Source organism: Myotis yumanensis, unplaced genomic scaffold, assembly GCF_028538775.1.
Source record: "Myotis yumanensis isolate MYYU_CA2020_CCGP unplaced genomic scaffold, mMyoYum1.0.hap1 SCAF_12, whole genome shotgun sequence".
NCBI lineage: Eukaryota > Metazoa > Chordata > Mammalia > Chiroptera > Vespertilionidae > Myotis > Myotis yumanensis.
In genome coordinates this window covers 1859719-1873189 of record NW_027223763.1, presented here as the reverse complement: position 1 = coordinate 1873189, position 13471 = coordinate 1859719, and the positions used below count along the sequence as shown (strand labels likewise).

Sequence of the window (13471 nt, the reverse complement as noted above, 5' to 3'; positions counted from 1 at the left end):
CCTCTGGCCGTGTTGGCTGCTGGGGGGTCTTCCCGGGGATTCCCAGCCTCCTCTGCCCACTGTGCTCAGACCCCGTCTTCCCAGACTCCTCTCACCCTAGGCTCCTGGCGCTGGCGGGAGCGCCAGTCTAACAGGACCCCACCTGGGGGCCACCTGGGGGGCCCCCTCCCTCTCCGGCCCCCGCCGCGGCCTGTAAATACCCCAGCCTTTGCGAGGGCGCTGCTCAGAGCTGCGGGCCCTGCAGCTTCTCAGTGCCTCACGAAGTCCCTGCTAATTACCCCCCCCTTCCCGTGGAGGCAGGTGCGGGGACCCCCCACTGCTCCGGGCGCTGCCCCCACGCTCAGGGCCACCCTTGGCAGCTCGGGCTCCCTGCACCGGGGCTGTCTGGAGAGGGAGGAGGTCCCTGAGACCGGACCACCGGGTGGGCAGCGCGGGAGCGGAGGTGCAGAGCTGTGAGCATCTTGAGGCACCGCCTCGGCCCAGCCTGCAGGGGGCGCCGGTGCTCAGGGCGGGGCTGAGGAGGGGGGTACAGAGGCGAGGCTGCCCGGCCGCACAGCTGTCGGGGGAGCAGGGTCAGGGCGGCTGCCCCCCGTCCTGAGAGCTCAGCCGTGCCCCTTGGCTGCCTGAGCCTCAGTTTCCCCACCTCGAAAAATGAGGTGGCTGAGCTAAGACACGTGCTTCCCAGCTGTGTCCTGCCTCCGAGGGTTTAGGGTTCTGCCCGGGGACAGACCTTGGGGACCCGTCACCCCGGATGCTGGCCCGGTCAGCTTGTGTGGCTGCCTCCGGCCGGGTCGGCCTCACTGGCTGTCACCCTGTTTGGTGTGAGAGGGTGACCCGGCACCCCGTGCAGAGGGTGGGAGGCCCTGCGGCTCCTTGCCCTCCGCCCGCCCGCCGGAGCCCCAGCCCCGCCTGCTGTCAGGTTTGCCAGGGGGGCCCGGCTTGCACGGCTCGGAACGAGGCCTCTGCCGGCTCCTCGGCCCAGCGGGCGCCTCGTGACGGTCCTGGCGTCTCACCAGGTGGGCAGAGCCCCACTCGAGTCAGCCCTGGCGTGTGGGAGAGCGCAGCCCTGGCAGGGCAGCACCCAGCCGTGTGTCCGCAGGGAGGGCGCAGGGTGCGCCCAGGGGGCCCCGGCCCAGGAGGGCGGGATGGGTCCCGGCATCTCTGTGTGGGGCGGTGGGGCCTGGCAGGAAGCGCTTGTCTGTGGGTGGAGGAGAGGTGATGACGGACCGTACCAGCTCTGGGTGGCGTGATGGGGCCCGGGCAGGCCTGGGGACTCCCCAGCACAAGCAGGGAGCCCGGCACCCCAGCCTGGGGGCTCTCCTGCTGGGAGCCTGTGGACGGGCGGCCCCGGAGGCGGGCCCAGCTCTGCCTGCCCCGGCCCTCAGCCCTCGGCCCGCCCCCGGGTCTGCAGCCCTGGGCTTGAGCAAGGGGCTACTTCTAGGCCCTTCCACCAGTGGGGGGGAGGAGGGGGAGGGGGTGCACAGGAGTGTTCGTGCAGGACTCTGCGTGTCACCCAAGCTCCCCCAGTGCAGTGGGTCCCCAGGGACCCCCAGAAGCCAAGGGTCTTGTTTGGGGTGGGCCCTGAGGAGGCTGTGGTCCCCAGGGGTCTGGGGTGGTTCCCTGGCTCAGCAGAGCAGGGCCCTGGGAGGGTGGGCTCAGGTGGGCTTGGGGGAGGCCGCGCCACAGTATCTGGGGCGTCCCGGGGAGGCCCGGCCCTAACGGTGTGGAGTGGGCAGCCCCTCTGGCCCCATAACAGGCCTCAGGCTCTGGCCTCTCCCCTCTGCCTGCTCCCCCCCAACCCCCGTTCAAGGCCCTTGGTGCCCCCACCAGAGAGGAGGGGGGTGGACGTGGGCGTCAGCCCGGGAGCTGCCTCGGGAGCTCCGTGTGGGGCCTGCTGGTGACTCCCGGGGCCCGGCCCCTTGGGAAAGGGCGGCCCGAGCTGTAGTTCTGAAGCCAGAGGCCTCCCAGCTCCAGTGTGGGGAGACCTGGCCACCTGGGTGTTCTTGGGGACAGGGTCGATGTGAACCCCTTCTTCTCGGCTGCTTCCCGACCCCCCATCGCTCCAGTCCTCCTGCTCTGGCCCTGGGCCCTGCGCGCCTCTGCTGCCCCGGAATCCGTCTTCCTGCCCCTCCGTCTCAGCGCCCCTCTTCCGGGAAGCCCCCCGGCTCTGCCTCTCTCCAGCTGGGATCTCTGCTGCGGGGCCAGCGCGGGGCCGGGGCGCCCTGGCGGACGTGGGGGGAGTGCGAGCGGCCTCTGTCTCAGCCGTGCAGGAGGAGCGCCAGCGCGGGAAGGACCGGAGCGAGAGCGAGGTGGAGTCGACGAGCAGCGCCAACGAGGACATGCCGGTGGAGAAGATCCTGGAGGCCGAGCTGGCCGTCGAGCCCAAGACTGAGACGTATGTGGAGGCCAACATGGGGCTGAACCCCAGCTCGGTGAGTGCCGCTGCCCGCCCTGGCCTCCCCCCGAGGGACCGTGGGCCCCGGCGAACGCCCCTGGGGAGGACCCATCTGTCGGGCCCACCGAGGCGGTGCAGCCGGGCCTGGGCGTTGCCTTTCCGATTCCTGGAATCAGAGCCGGGACTTTGCCCTTAACCTTCATGCTTCACGTGGTCTCTGGCCTGTCGTCCAGTGGGTGATGGGGACCCCGCATCCGGCCCAGGTTTGCAGGGAGCATTACTTCTAGACTTCATCTGTGTCTCCCCTGGGCCCTGGGCTCAGGGCTCAGGGCTCAGGCTCTGGGGCTGACCCCGAGGTCGTCCAGCCCACCCTGACCATTCTCCCTCTGGCTCAGTGGCCCAGGTCCTCCCACCCCAACCCCAGGGTCTTTGCACATGCTGCCCCTGCCGACTCCTCAGGCTTCAGTCTCAGTTAAGGTGTAACTTCCTCAGGGGGTCCTGCTCCTGCCAAGGTGGGCCTGGCCCTGTTAGGTGGGCTCGCCCCCCATCTTTCCCGCACGGCCCTGGCCCTGGCCCTGGCGCTGGCTCGGTGGTGTGTGTGAATTCTCCCTCATCGCCATGAGGCTGGGGTGGCACCGAGCTGCTCCTCACTGCCCACCTTCGGTCAGGCACAGCGACACCTCTGTGTGGTGGGCGCGCACACATGGCCCTCTGCCCCAGTCTAAGAGTGTGGGGGTCCCCTCTTACCTGCTCAGGAGGCTCCGGCAGGCTGAGGCCCCCAGTTCCCTGCACTCTGTGACCCCATGACCCTGGGTAATGCGGCCTGGCCCATCTCTCCAGTCCCGGTGAGGGGAGGGAGGCAGCTGTGAGGGTTTCAAGCAGAAACCTATGTCGAGCAGAAACTCCAAAAATATCGGAGGCCCAGGAGGGCGGCCAGCGCCTAATTCTGTCGAGTCAGGGCGTCACTTGGAGAGAACAGATCTGGCACCTGGTCTCCCTGTGGTTTCGGAGGAAGGGGGTCGAGGCTGCAGATGGGCAGCTGGCCGCGGGCAGGGCGGCTGCAGGGGGCGCCTGTGAGCCCACGCAGAGCGCGCCTGCATCTGTGTGACCTCGAGGCTGGTGGCCACCGTCTCCCGGGACAGGACGGCCCTGCCGCTCGGGCTCAGGGAGCTCATGGAGCCGTGCTGTTGAGGTTGCTCGTTTAGTGGGAATCGAGGCCCAAAGACATTAGGTGTTTGTGGAGGCCACACAGCTGGATGGAGCTGGATCCCCTCGCAGCCCCGCCCCCCGAGGGACCCCCTCCAGGGACCCCCACCTTAGACCCCTTCACTCGATCACGTCTGCAAAGTCGCTTTGGCTGTCAGGCTCCGGGGACGCGGACCTGGCGTCTTTCGGGGCCGCCTCAGCCACGCCGGGTGGAGCGGGCCTGGTCTGGGCTGCGGTCTCTGCCTGCCACTCACTGCGGTGCCCCTCACCCAGCCCAACGACCCCGTCACCAACATCTGCCAGGCGGCCGACAAGCAGCTCTTCACGCTGGTGGAGTGGGCCAAGCGGATCCCGCACTTCTCCGAGCTGCCCCTGGACGACCAGGTCATCCTGCTGCGGGCCGGTGAGTGGCTGGCCTGGCCGGGCGGGGGGTCACCCTGTCGCTGTGACAGGGCCTGGCCGGGCGGGGGGTCACCCTGTTGCTGTGACAGGGCCTGGCCGGGCGGGGGGTCACCCTGTCGCTGTGACAGGGCCTGGCCGGGCAGGGGGTCACCCTGTTGCTGTGACAGGGCCTGGCCGGGCGGGGGGGAGTGTCATCCTGTTGCTGTGACAGGGCCTGGCCGGGCGGGGGGTCATCCTGTTGCTGTGACAGGGCCTGGCCGGGCTGGGGGTCACCCTGTTGCTGTGACAGGGCCTGGCCGGGCGGGGGGAGTGTCACCCTGTTGCTGTGACAGGGCCTGGCTGGGCTGGGGGTTACCCTGTTGCTGTGACAGGGCCTGGCCGGGCTGGGGGTCACCCTGTTGCTGTGACAGGGCCTGGCCGGGCTGGGGGTCATCCTGTTGCTGTGACACGACAGGGCAGCCCTTCCTCTCCTGGGCCTTGGTTTCCCCGTCTGTCAAATGGGGCTAATGCTTGCTTTAGGACTGTGGTCGAGTCACATGGGATCCTCCATGTGATGTCAGCCAGAAGCCGTGGCGTGCGGCTGTGACTGGTTACTGCTCTTAGGGGCTGCCTGTTCCCTGTTGCAGGAGGCACGGAGACCCTGAGCACAGAAACGGTTTAAGGTTTTCTTCCTGCGCCGTCCCCCCACCCGTACCCCACCCCCCTTTGCTGCCTGCTCTGGTTTCCCTGCCCGCGGGGAGAGCGCGGGTTGGCCTGCGGCTCTAACGCGCCTTGTTTCAGATCCATGGTTTACTGTGTGGGGCTCCACGTAGCGCAGGTTGACCTCTGAGAGTTTGCTGTTGGGACCAGACTGGCAGCTGCTGCTCCGGGGCCGCCCCAGAGAGGATGTGGGAGCTCTCCCAGGTGCTCCGTGGCCTGAGCTATTCCATGGCCATCCCAGAGAGGATGTGGGAGCTCTCCCAGGTGCTCCGTGGCCTGAGCTATTCCATGGCCATCCCAGAGAGGATGTGGGAGCTCTCCCAGGTGCTCTGTAGCCTGAGCTGTTCCGTGGCCATCCCAGAGAGAATTGTGGGAGCTCTCCCAGCTGCTCAGTGGCCCGAGCTGTTCTGTGGCCATCCCAGAGAGGATGTGGGAGCTCTCCCAGGTGCTCTGTAGCCTGAGCTGTTCCGTGGCCATCCCAGAGAGGATGGTGGGAGCTCTCCCAGGTGCTCTGTGGCCTGAGCTATTCCGGGGCCGTCCCAGAGAGGATGTGGGAGCTCTCCCAGGCACTCCGTGGCCTGAGCTGTTCCGGGGCCGTCCCAGAGAGGATGTGGGAGCTCTCCCAGGCACTCCGTGGCCTGAGCTATTCCGGGGCCGTCCCAGAGAGGATGTGGGAGCTCTCCCAGGTGCTCCGTGGCACAAACATCCTGCATTTGCAAAAAGAGACTTCCCTGGCACACGTGTTTGTGGACTTGCCAGGGCCTTTACTGTACCAACGTGCACTGCAGAAGAGAGCCATTTCCCAAACATAGGTGCTCGGGAACCTCTTTTCAGGGGAACATTCATGGAGTTAGGGTTCCACGTAGCCCACTTTGGGGACCCTAGCTTGGGTTCCCCGGGGACGGTGTGGGGCATTGGCTCGCGCTGTCTGAAGGTTGGGAGGGTGGCCGGCGGCCCGGAGACGCTGACGGGTCGCTCGTCTCCCCAGGCTGGAACGAGCTGCTCATCGCCTCCTTCTCGCACCGGTCCATCGCCGTGAAGGACGGCATCCTGCTGGCCACGGGGCTGCACGTGCACCGGAACAGCGCCCACAGCGCGGGGGTGGGCGCCATCTTCGACAGGTGGGTGGCCGCCGGGCTGCGTCACGTCCGGCGTGGCATTGGTTCTGTTCACGAAGGTTGGAGTTGGGGCGAAGAGGAAGGTGCAGGATGAAGGTTAGATCCCTCACGATTCCAGCGTCGGGTCCTCGCGGCCACGGCTAACGTGGTGCGTTTCCTTCCAGCTCTTTTTTAAATCCTGTGTGTGGGGAGGAAAGCTGCTCTAAAAAATACACGTTTTTATCGACTTCAGAGAGGAAGGGAGTGGGAGAGAGAGAGAAACATCCATGATGAGAGAGAATCGTTGATCAACTGCCTCCTGCACGTCTCATGCTGGGGATGGAGCCCGCAACCTGGGCGTGTGCCCTGACCAGGAACTGAACCGTGACCTCCTGGTTCATAGGTCAGTGCTCAACCGCCGAGCCACGCCGGCCGGGCCACAGCTGTACTCTGTAACAAGCAGAAGTGGGTTCCTCCGTAGGCGTGGGTTCCCTGTGCCTGTTAAGTCAGCGTGTGCTGTACCCGAGTGCAGCGCGGCCCACGTGTGCCCGGAGAAGGGCCTGCCCCTGACCGGCCGGCTGGGTCTCAGCCGTGGCTCCTGGCCCCCCGGGGGAGCCTGGGCTGCACCGTCTACCTGGGCCCCGTCTCTGCTGCCCACCCCTGCCCACAAGCCCTTGGACCAGAGGCCACATGATGTCAGGACACACTCTCTCCCACCTGCCCCCCTGGGTCTTTTTCCAGCTGCAAGAACGCTCCCCCAATACCCCCTCCCCCCGCAGCCTGCAGACCCCAGGCTCCTGGGGCCACAGGAAAAGGCAGGGGCTCCTGGCGGCTGTCCAGGCCCCACCTGGACCACTTCCCTTTGCTCCCCGTGGCCAGCTCCCACCACTCGCCACTTCCTGGATATGCTGTCAGGTTGGGGCTGATGAGGTTGGGGAGCCCGGGCCGGGTGGGAGGTCGTAGCTGGGCCCGGGGTCAGGACACTGCCACTCGGGGACCAGGACACGAGGCTGGGTCAGTTCTCCCCACAGGGTTCTGGGGCAGCTCTCTGTTCCCGTGAGGCTGGTGGGTGGCTCTGCGTGGAAATACGTGTCTGGTGAGGAATGGAACAGGCCCCTCTGAGTGAGGCAGGGCCTCGGGCGGCCCGTCCTTCCCTGGACTGGGGGTGTGGGTGATGCTGGCGCCCCAGCGTGTGCCTCAGGCTGCCCGCGCCCACCGTCTGCAGCTCAGTACCGGTGGCCCTGGGCCTGGCCCCGTGTCCAGGTCCCTGGCTCGTCTTGGCTCGGCCGTCACAGGGTCCGAGAGGGAGGTATGGGAGCCCCAGATTTCCAGAGTAAAATCATGCGCAGACCCTCCGGGCAGAGCAGGGAGCCCGCGGCGGGGAGGGACCGGCCTGGTGTGGTGGACGTCGGGCCTGGGCCGGGCAGCTGAAGCTTGACCTTCCCAGCTGTCCTCTGGGGCCACGTGGGCTCCCCGAGTCCTGTGGGTATTTTGGGGGCCCAGCGTGGGCACAGTCTGACATGGCCTTGGCGTTCGCCCGCCTCCTCGCAGGGTCCTGACGGAGCTGGTGTCCAAGATGCGGGACATGCACATGGACAAGACGGAGCTGGGCTGCCTGCGCGCCATCGTGCTCTTCAACCCGGGTACGGCCCTGCGGGCCCGCCCACAGCCACGGCGCCCACACTCTGCTACCCACAGCCACGGCGCCCACAGCCACGGCGCCCACAGCCACAGCGCCCACACTCTACTGCCCCCCAGCCACGGCACCCACAGCCATGGTGCCCACACTCTGCTGCCCCCAGCCACGACACCCACAGCCACAGCACCCCCCAGCCACGGCGCCCACAGCCACGGCACCCACAGCCACGACACTCACACTCCGCTGCCCACAACCACAGCACCACACAGCCACAGCGCCCACAGCCACAGCACCACACAGCCACGGCGCTCACAGCCATGGTGCCCACATGGCCACGGCACCCACACTCCGCTGCCCACAGCCACAGCACCCCCCAGCCACGGCGCCCACAGCCACGGCACCCACAGCCTCCTGCTGCCCCCCACCCCAGTGCCCCCATTGCTGCCCCCAAGCCATGGCGCCCCCAACCTCAGCACCCCCCACCCTGCTGCCCCCACCCCACTGCCCCCTGCCCCAGTGCCCCCAACCACAGCACCTCCACCCCGCTGCCCCCCACCCCGTTACCCCCCACCCCAGTGCCCCAGCCAGGGTGCCTCCAGTTACCATGGGGCCGGGACGCCCCTCTGGCCCATGTGAGGGTCACACAAGGTGGTGTCCATGGCTTCAAGGAGGTGTCCTGGGGACAGGCCTGCCCCGCGTCCCCTGAGCCAGCCTGCCCCCACCGCCCGTGCTGCCCGAGTGCACGGGTCCCAGGCAGCTTCGGGGAGGGGCTCTGACCTGCGGCCCCTTCCTCCTCGCAGACTCCAAGGGGCTCTCGAACCCGGCCGAGGTGGAGGCGCTGCGGGAGAAGGTGTACGCGTCCCTGGAGGCGTACTGCAAGCACAAGTACCCGGAGCAGCCGGGCAGGTGAGCCGCCCCTGCCTGCCCCCGCAGGGCGCCCCCGGGCACTGCTGTGTGATGAGAAGGTGGCCCCTCCTGGGTGGAGGGCAGCCCGGGGACACCTGGCGTGTCCGGAGCGAGGACGGGCCTCCGGGCCCAGGGCAAACACGCTCACACACCTTTCTGTAGCCCCACCAGGAAGATGGGCCCGCGCACGCCGGCACGCAGTAGGTGCTTGTATAGAGAGCGTAGAGAAGGCCGTGCTTCTCCCACCCCCAAGGGAACCACTAGAGGCAGGGCCTTGGTGCTCACCTGGCAGGGACAGACTCCAGCGCATAGTAGGTGCTTTGTAAGCGCACGCAGGGTCGGTAGATGGGATGGTCTTGGACCGTCTCATTTCCCGGTCCGTGGTGCTGGGGCACAGTCGGTGTCAGGAGAAGGAAGGGGCTAACTGTCCCGGTCGTACCCTCCCTCCAAAAGGCCACTCCTGGTGGGGGTCCGGGGCAGGCCCCCCTCTCCCGCCCGCCGGCTGGCGCGCACACGGTTAACCGTGGCCGAGCCCTGGCCCCATCTGGTTTGGTTTAAGTGGAGCTTCCCGGATGGAGCGGCAGCCCCTGCTTTTCCTGGCGCCCCGCCGCAGCCGTCCGCCAGCTCAGCGGAACGGCTCGCCTTTGGCCCCGCTCCAGCCTGGGGGGCCGCATGTTTTGCCTAGAAAATGCGGGCTGTGCGGCAGCCCACCACAGGGCTTTCGCCCCTGCAGCCCCTCAAGGTCCGAGTGGAGACCGGGCAGCACACGGAGGGGCCGGGCCGGCGTGGGTGTCCCTGCAGGGACATTCGGCCCAGTTGGCTGAGCCTGACGGTTCTCCTCTAAGACCCCCCCAACTTCTGCCCCCCCATCCGGGACTCAGAAACTCCCAGGGCCGGGCAGGGTCTGTTCCAGCAGAGCTGCTTCTGGGGGAGGGTGGGCCTGGCGGGGGCACGGTGGGCCTGGCGGGGGCACGGGTGGGTCTTACCAGCTCAGGACCAGCTCCTCCGCCTCAGGCCCCTCTGCACCCAGCGGCCTTGCTGTCGCTCAGCTCTCTCTCCTGCTGTGAAGCCCTGCCGGGCGCCTCTCGCCCTTGGGGAAAGCCCATGTTCTGAACTCCCCGCACAGCCCTAGTCGGCCGCCCCGGCCTGGCCACCGGCCCTTCACCCCGGGTCTCTGTCCCACCTGGGCTCCTGTCTCCAGGCCCTGCAGCCCGTTTCCTCCGCCCAAGGGCCCCCCTTGCCCCCCTAAGCTCAGCGCAGGCAGGTCTCATGCGGGTTTGGGGGATCGGGCCTGAGAGTCGGTCCTGTCCCGGGAGGCAGCCAGGCGCGGGCGGAGGGGGTGACGCCGCACTCATGTCCGCTGCCCCGCAGGTTCGCCAAGCTGCTGCTCCGCCTGCCGGCTCTGCGCTCCATCGGCCTCAAGTGCCTGGAGCACCTCTTCTTCTTCAAGCTCATCGGGGACACGCCCATCGACACCTTCCTCATGGAGATGCTGGAAGCCCCGCACCAAATGACTTAGGCCCGGCCGCCCCCGCCAGCCGCTCTCCTCGGCCGAGCCCCGTCCCTGCCCCTCTCTGCCCGGCCTGTGTGGACTTCGGGGTGCAGCCTGTCACTGCTAAGCCTAAGAGATGTGTTGCCCCCCCCCCTCACTGTCAGTGCTGCTTGTCTTTGGACCCAGCAGGGCACTGCTTTCCCAGGGCGGAGGCCGGAGCGGCAAGAACTCGCGTGGCCCCAGCGGCCATCAGCTCCCGGGAGCGCGGGCGGCTCACGGCCTCGGGCCCTGTCCCCGGGAAGCAGGCGGGAGGGTGGCGTTGGGGGGTTTCTGAGTCTCCCTCAGCTCTCCTGGTTGGAGTGCTGGCCCCGCCCACGATGGGGGGGCGCAGGTGGGGGTGGTGTGTCTTTGCAGAGGACCCCCCTCCCGGACGACGAGGGGCTCTGGGCGGGCGGGCTTCTCTGTCAGTGAAGGGGAGCAACCCTTTTTCCAAAGATGACTGTGGGGTCCCTGAGCCCATGCCAGGGGCTGACCTCTGCGGGGACGAGGGTTGCCCGCCCACCTGTCTTCTCTTTGCATCGTTTCAGCTTTGCCCCTGCCCCCCGTGGCCGCCTGACCCGGGGTGACCAGACGGGGTTCCCGGTCTCTGCTTGATCCCAGATCGTCTCAGTCTGTGCGGAGGCCCAGGCTGGCCTCATACCTACGGCTCTGCTGTCCACCCTCTCCCGGGCAGAGGTTGCCCCCGGGGGGCCCGCAGGGATGCGAGGGGAGGAGGCTGCCTTCCCGGAAGGTCTCCATCCTTTGGGGAGCCCGGGGGACCTGGGGGCCTGGAGCCGTAGGAGCGGCAGGTGGGGCCGTGGCTGGAGCTCCCGGGAGAGGCGCCTGTTCTGACTGCAAGGCTCAGAGTCGGGGACCCCTGGGCACCAGGCGCTCTGCACAGCTCGACACCCCTGGGCCTGGGGGTGGGGCAGGTGTGGGGGCCCCATCTGACAGTCCTCTGGGTGGAGGCGCCCTGCTCAGCCCCGCACCCACTTCTGCAGCGTTCGGACCCAGCCCAGGCGGTGGCGCTCGGGGCCTGCAGGTGGGGGCTTGCGGGTTGAACTGGCCTCGTGGATGGTCACCCCTCCCTCTGGTCCGTGCTGCCCATTCTCACGCCCACACCCCACGGACCCAGCACTGAGCAGAGCGGGGAGATGGGGGTCCTGCCTGCTCAGCCCCAGGGCGTGTCTGTGATGGCAGCGTCCCTCCTGCCGCCCCCACCAGCAGCCCTGGGCAGGGTGTGTGTCCGGAGGGCTGCCTTCCCCAGTCACCCGAGGGTGCAGGGTGCCTGGGCAGGGGCTGGGCGGGAAGAGGGCCCTCGGGGAACACAGTCCATTCTTTGCCTCCCAGAGCCCCCCACCCGGGCTGAGCTGGAGGCCCCTGGCCGAGGCTGCCTGCCCCGGGCACTCCTGTGAGGGGTGCCACAGCCTGCCCACCCGCCCTGGTGCCTTCTGCAGCCAGACGCACCCCATCGCCCGTGCCCAGCTCCCTCCTGCTCCTCTGGCCTCTTGGGGACATGGGGGCCCTCTGGTGGGGGGTCGGCTTCTTGGGGACATCACTGTTACCAGCTGGCAGCCCGCAGAGCCCTGAGGCTGCCAGGCCACCACCTCCCTTAGGCGGAAGCGCCCCTGGCCCCCTGCCCCCTGCAGCCCCGCCCGCACCAGTGTCCCTGCGGCTGCGCTTCCTGCTCCCAGCGCCGCCTGCGAGGCGGGGAGCGGCCGCCCCGCGATAGAGGTAGAGCTCGTTTACCCAGGTCTCCAGCAGCTCACCAGCCTGGCTCAGTTACGGTGATTCTTGGTAATTATTATCCTATTGGTGGGACAATCTTTAATTTTCTAAAGATAGCATAACATCAGCGCGTTTGCCGCCGTGCCGCCCCGCACGGCCGCTGGACGCCGCCCAGGCCCGGCAGCTGGCGCCTCGGGCCAGGGCCGCAGCAGCATCGCCTCCTGCCGAGGCCCGAGATGCCCACGTCCTGTGCGTGGAAGGTGTTGGCACCGCCAGCCTGCCCCGCCCCAGCCCCTGGGAAGCGGCCTGCGGGACATTCACCAAGACGGCCCCACGTCTGCTGCCATCACCTGGAAGCGCGGTACCCGGGTGCCCCCCGTCTCGGCGTTCCCACAGGAGGCAGGCGGCAGCCGGTGCGGGGACCAGGCCGGGCCCCCTGCAGGGCCCTGGGAGGCCTGGCTGGCTGGGCAGTGACTGGGTACCGGCTGATGTCCTCACCATGGAACTCGGGTGCGTGGCCTGGCCCCTGCCCGCGGGATGGTGGCGGGCGACGTGTGTGCCGTCGAGAACCGCCCGGAGCTGACGCCGCCCGCGGACATGCGGGTGCCCGACGTGTCCTGTTTGTTTTAATTGAGACCCCCGTCCATTTGCTTCGTGTGAGCAAGTCCCTGAGGACCCTCTGGTGACCGGGTTTGACTGACTCCAGGCCAGGACGCGCATCTATTTTAAGATGCTTTGGCGCTGACAGCGCCGGCCGGTCCCACCCTCAGCCATGCCTTAGCCGGGACGCGAGCTGCCGCTCCAGAGGTGAATGAAGAGAGAGGAAGCTAAGAGAAGTGTCTAAGCAGCGGGAAAGGTGAAAAAAATCTATTTTTGTACAAATGTAATTTTATCGTCATGTAAACTTGCTGATACGCGGGAGGGGCTTGCTCTGTTTCTGCCCGGATCGTGAGGCGGCCCTTCAGGGAGCGCTGGCGGGAGCCGAGCAGAGGCGGGCGGTGATGCGGCTCGGGCTTCGTGGCCTTGGTGGCACCCCTGCCGGGGACCCGCCCTGCCCGGGGACCGGCCTGCACGCACGGGGCTGTCCCTGCTGCCATGCCTCCCGTGCGCCGACTGTGAAACTGCTTCCGACGGACTGTTCTGCAGCGCTAGCCGCGGGCCGGGTGTGCGAATCGTGGAAAAGAAAGAGACAGAAGCGTGGGAGGAGGAACAAAACATGAGCGTTTAAAACACACCCTCGCCCTCCAGGCCTCGTTTGTTCTGCTGGGTGTCCTGTTTGGGTCTGGACGTCGGCCGGCTGCACAAGGGGGTTCCGGGGCTTTCCGCCACCCGGGGGGTGGGCGGCCATCCTCAGCCTGACCCTGCCAGGCCGGGCAAAGCACAGCAGCGGGACCCACCGGCCATCTGGCTGCCCACAGACGCCTGGATGACGCCTGTCCGCTCCTTCCTGTGTGACAAGTGCCCTTCGGTCCTCGCTGGGCCTGGGCTGGGCCAAGCCCTCCTGTGTCTCTGTCCAGCAGGCCCCTCGGGGGAGGCCCTGGGCACCCCAGACAGATGGCGCTGAGGGCGAGAGCCACTCCCAGCCGGGAGGGGTAGGCCTTATAAGGGCCTGAGAGGCAGGGCTCCCCTGACATCCCCCCCAACAATGGGCTCACACACTCAACCTGTGTACACACATACACACACACACACACACACTGAAATGCACGGCATTCACGCTCATTTACAACACCTCCCGGACACGTGGACTGTGGCTGGTGGGGGAGTGGTAGGGGCGGAGGGGCCTTGGCAAGCTCACAGCAGGACTGGCCAGGCCCCCTGCAGAGCTGGCCACCACACCCACAATCTCCTTCCCAGGGGGTATGGGG

The 13471-nt window shown here is 67.8% G+C and overlaps 1 protein-coding gene across 1 annotated transcript in view; it reads left to right on the top strand.

The window, feature by feature from the left end:
* Window positions 1-12837, top strand: part of RXRA (retinoid X receptor alpha) — a 79446-nt gene extending 66609 nt beyond the window's left edge. The window contains exons 5-10 of the mRNA XM_070430333.1: window positions 2263-2432; window positions 3875-4004; window positions 5691-5823; window positions 7351-7442; window positions 8239-8344; window positions 9716-12837. Coding sequence (XP_070286434.1) covers window positions 2263-2432; window positions 3875-4004; window positions 5691-5823; window positions 7351-7442; window positions 8239-8344; window positions 9716-9863 — 779 coding nt within the window. The 3' untranslated portion in view covers window positions 9864-12837. The remainder of the gene's footprint in view (window positions 1-2262; window positions 2433-3874; window positions 4005-5690; window positions 5824-7350; window positions 7443-8238; window positions 8345-9715) is intronic.
* The last annotated feature ends 634 nt before the right edge of the window (window positions 12838-13471 follow it).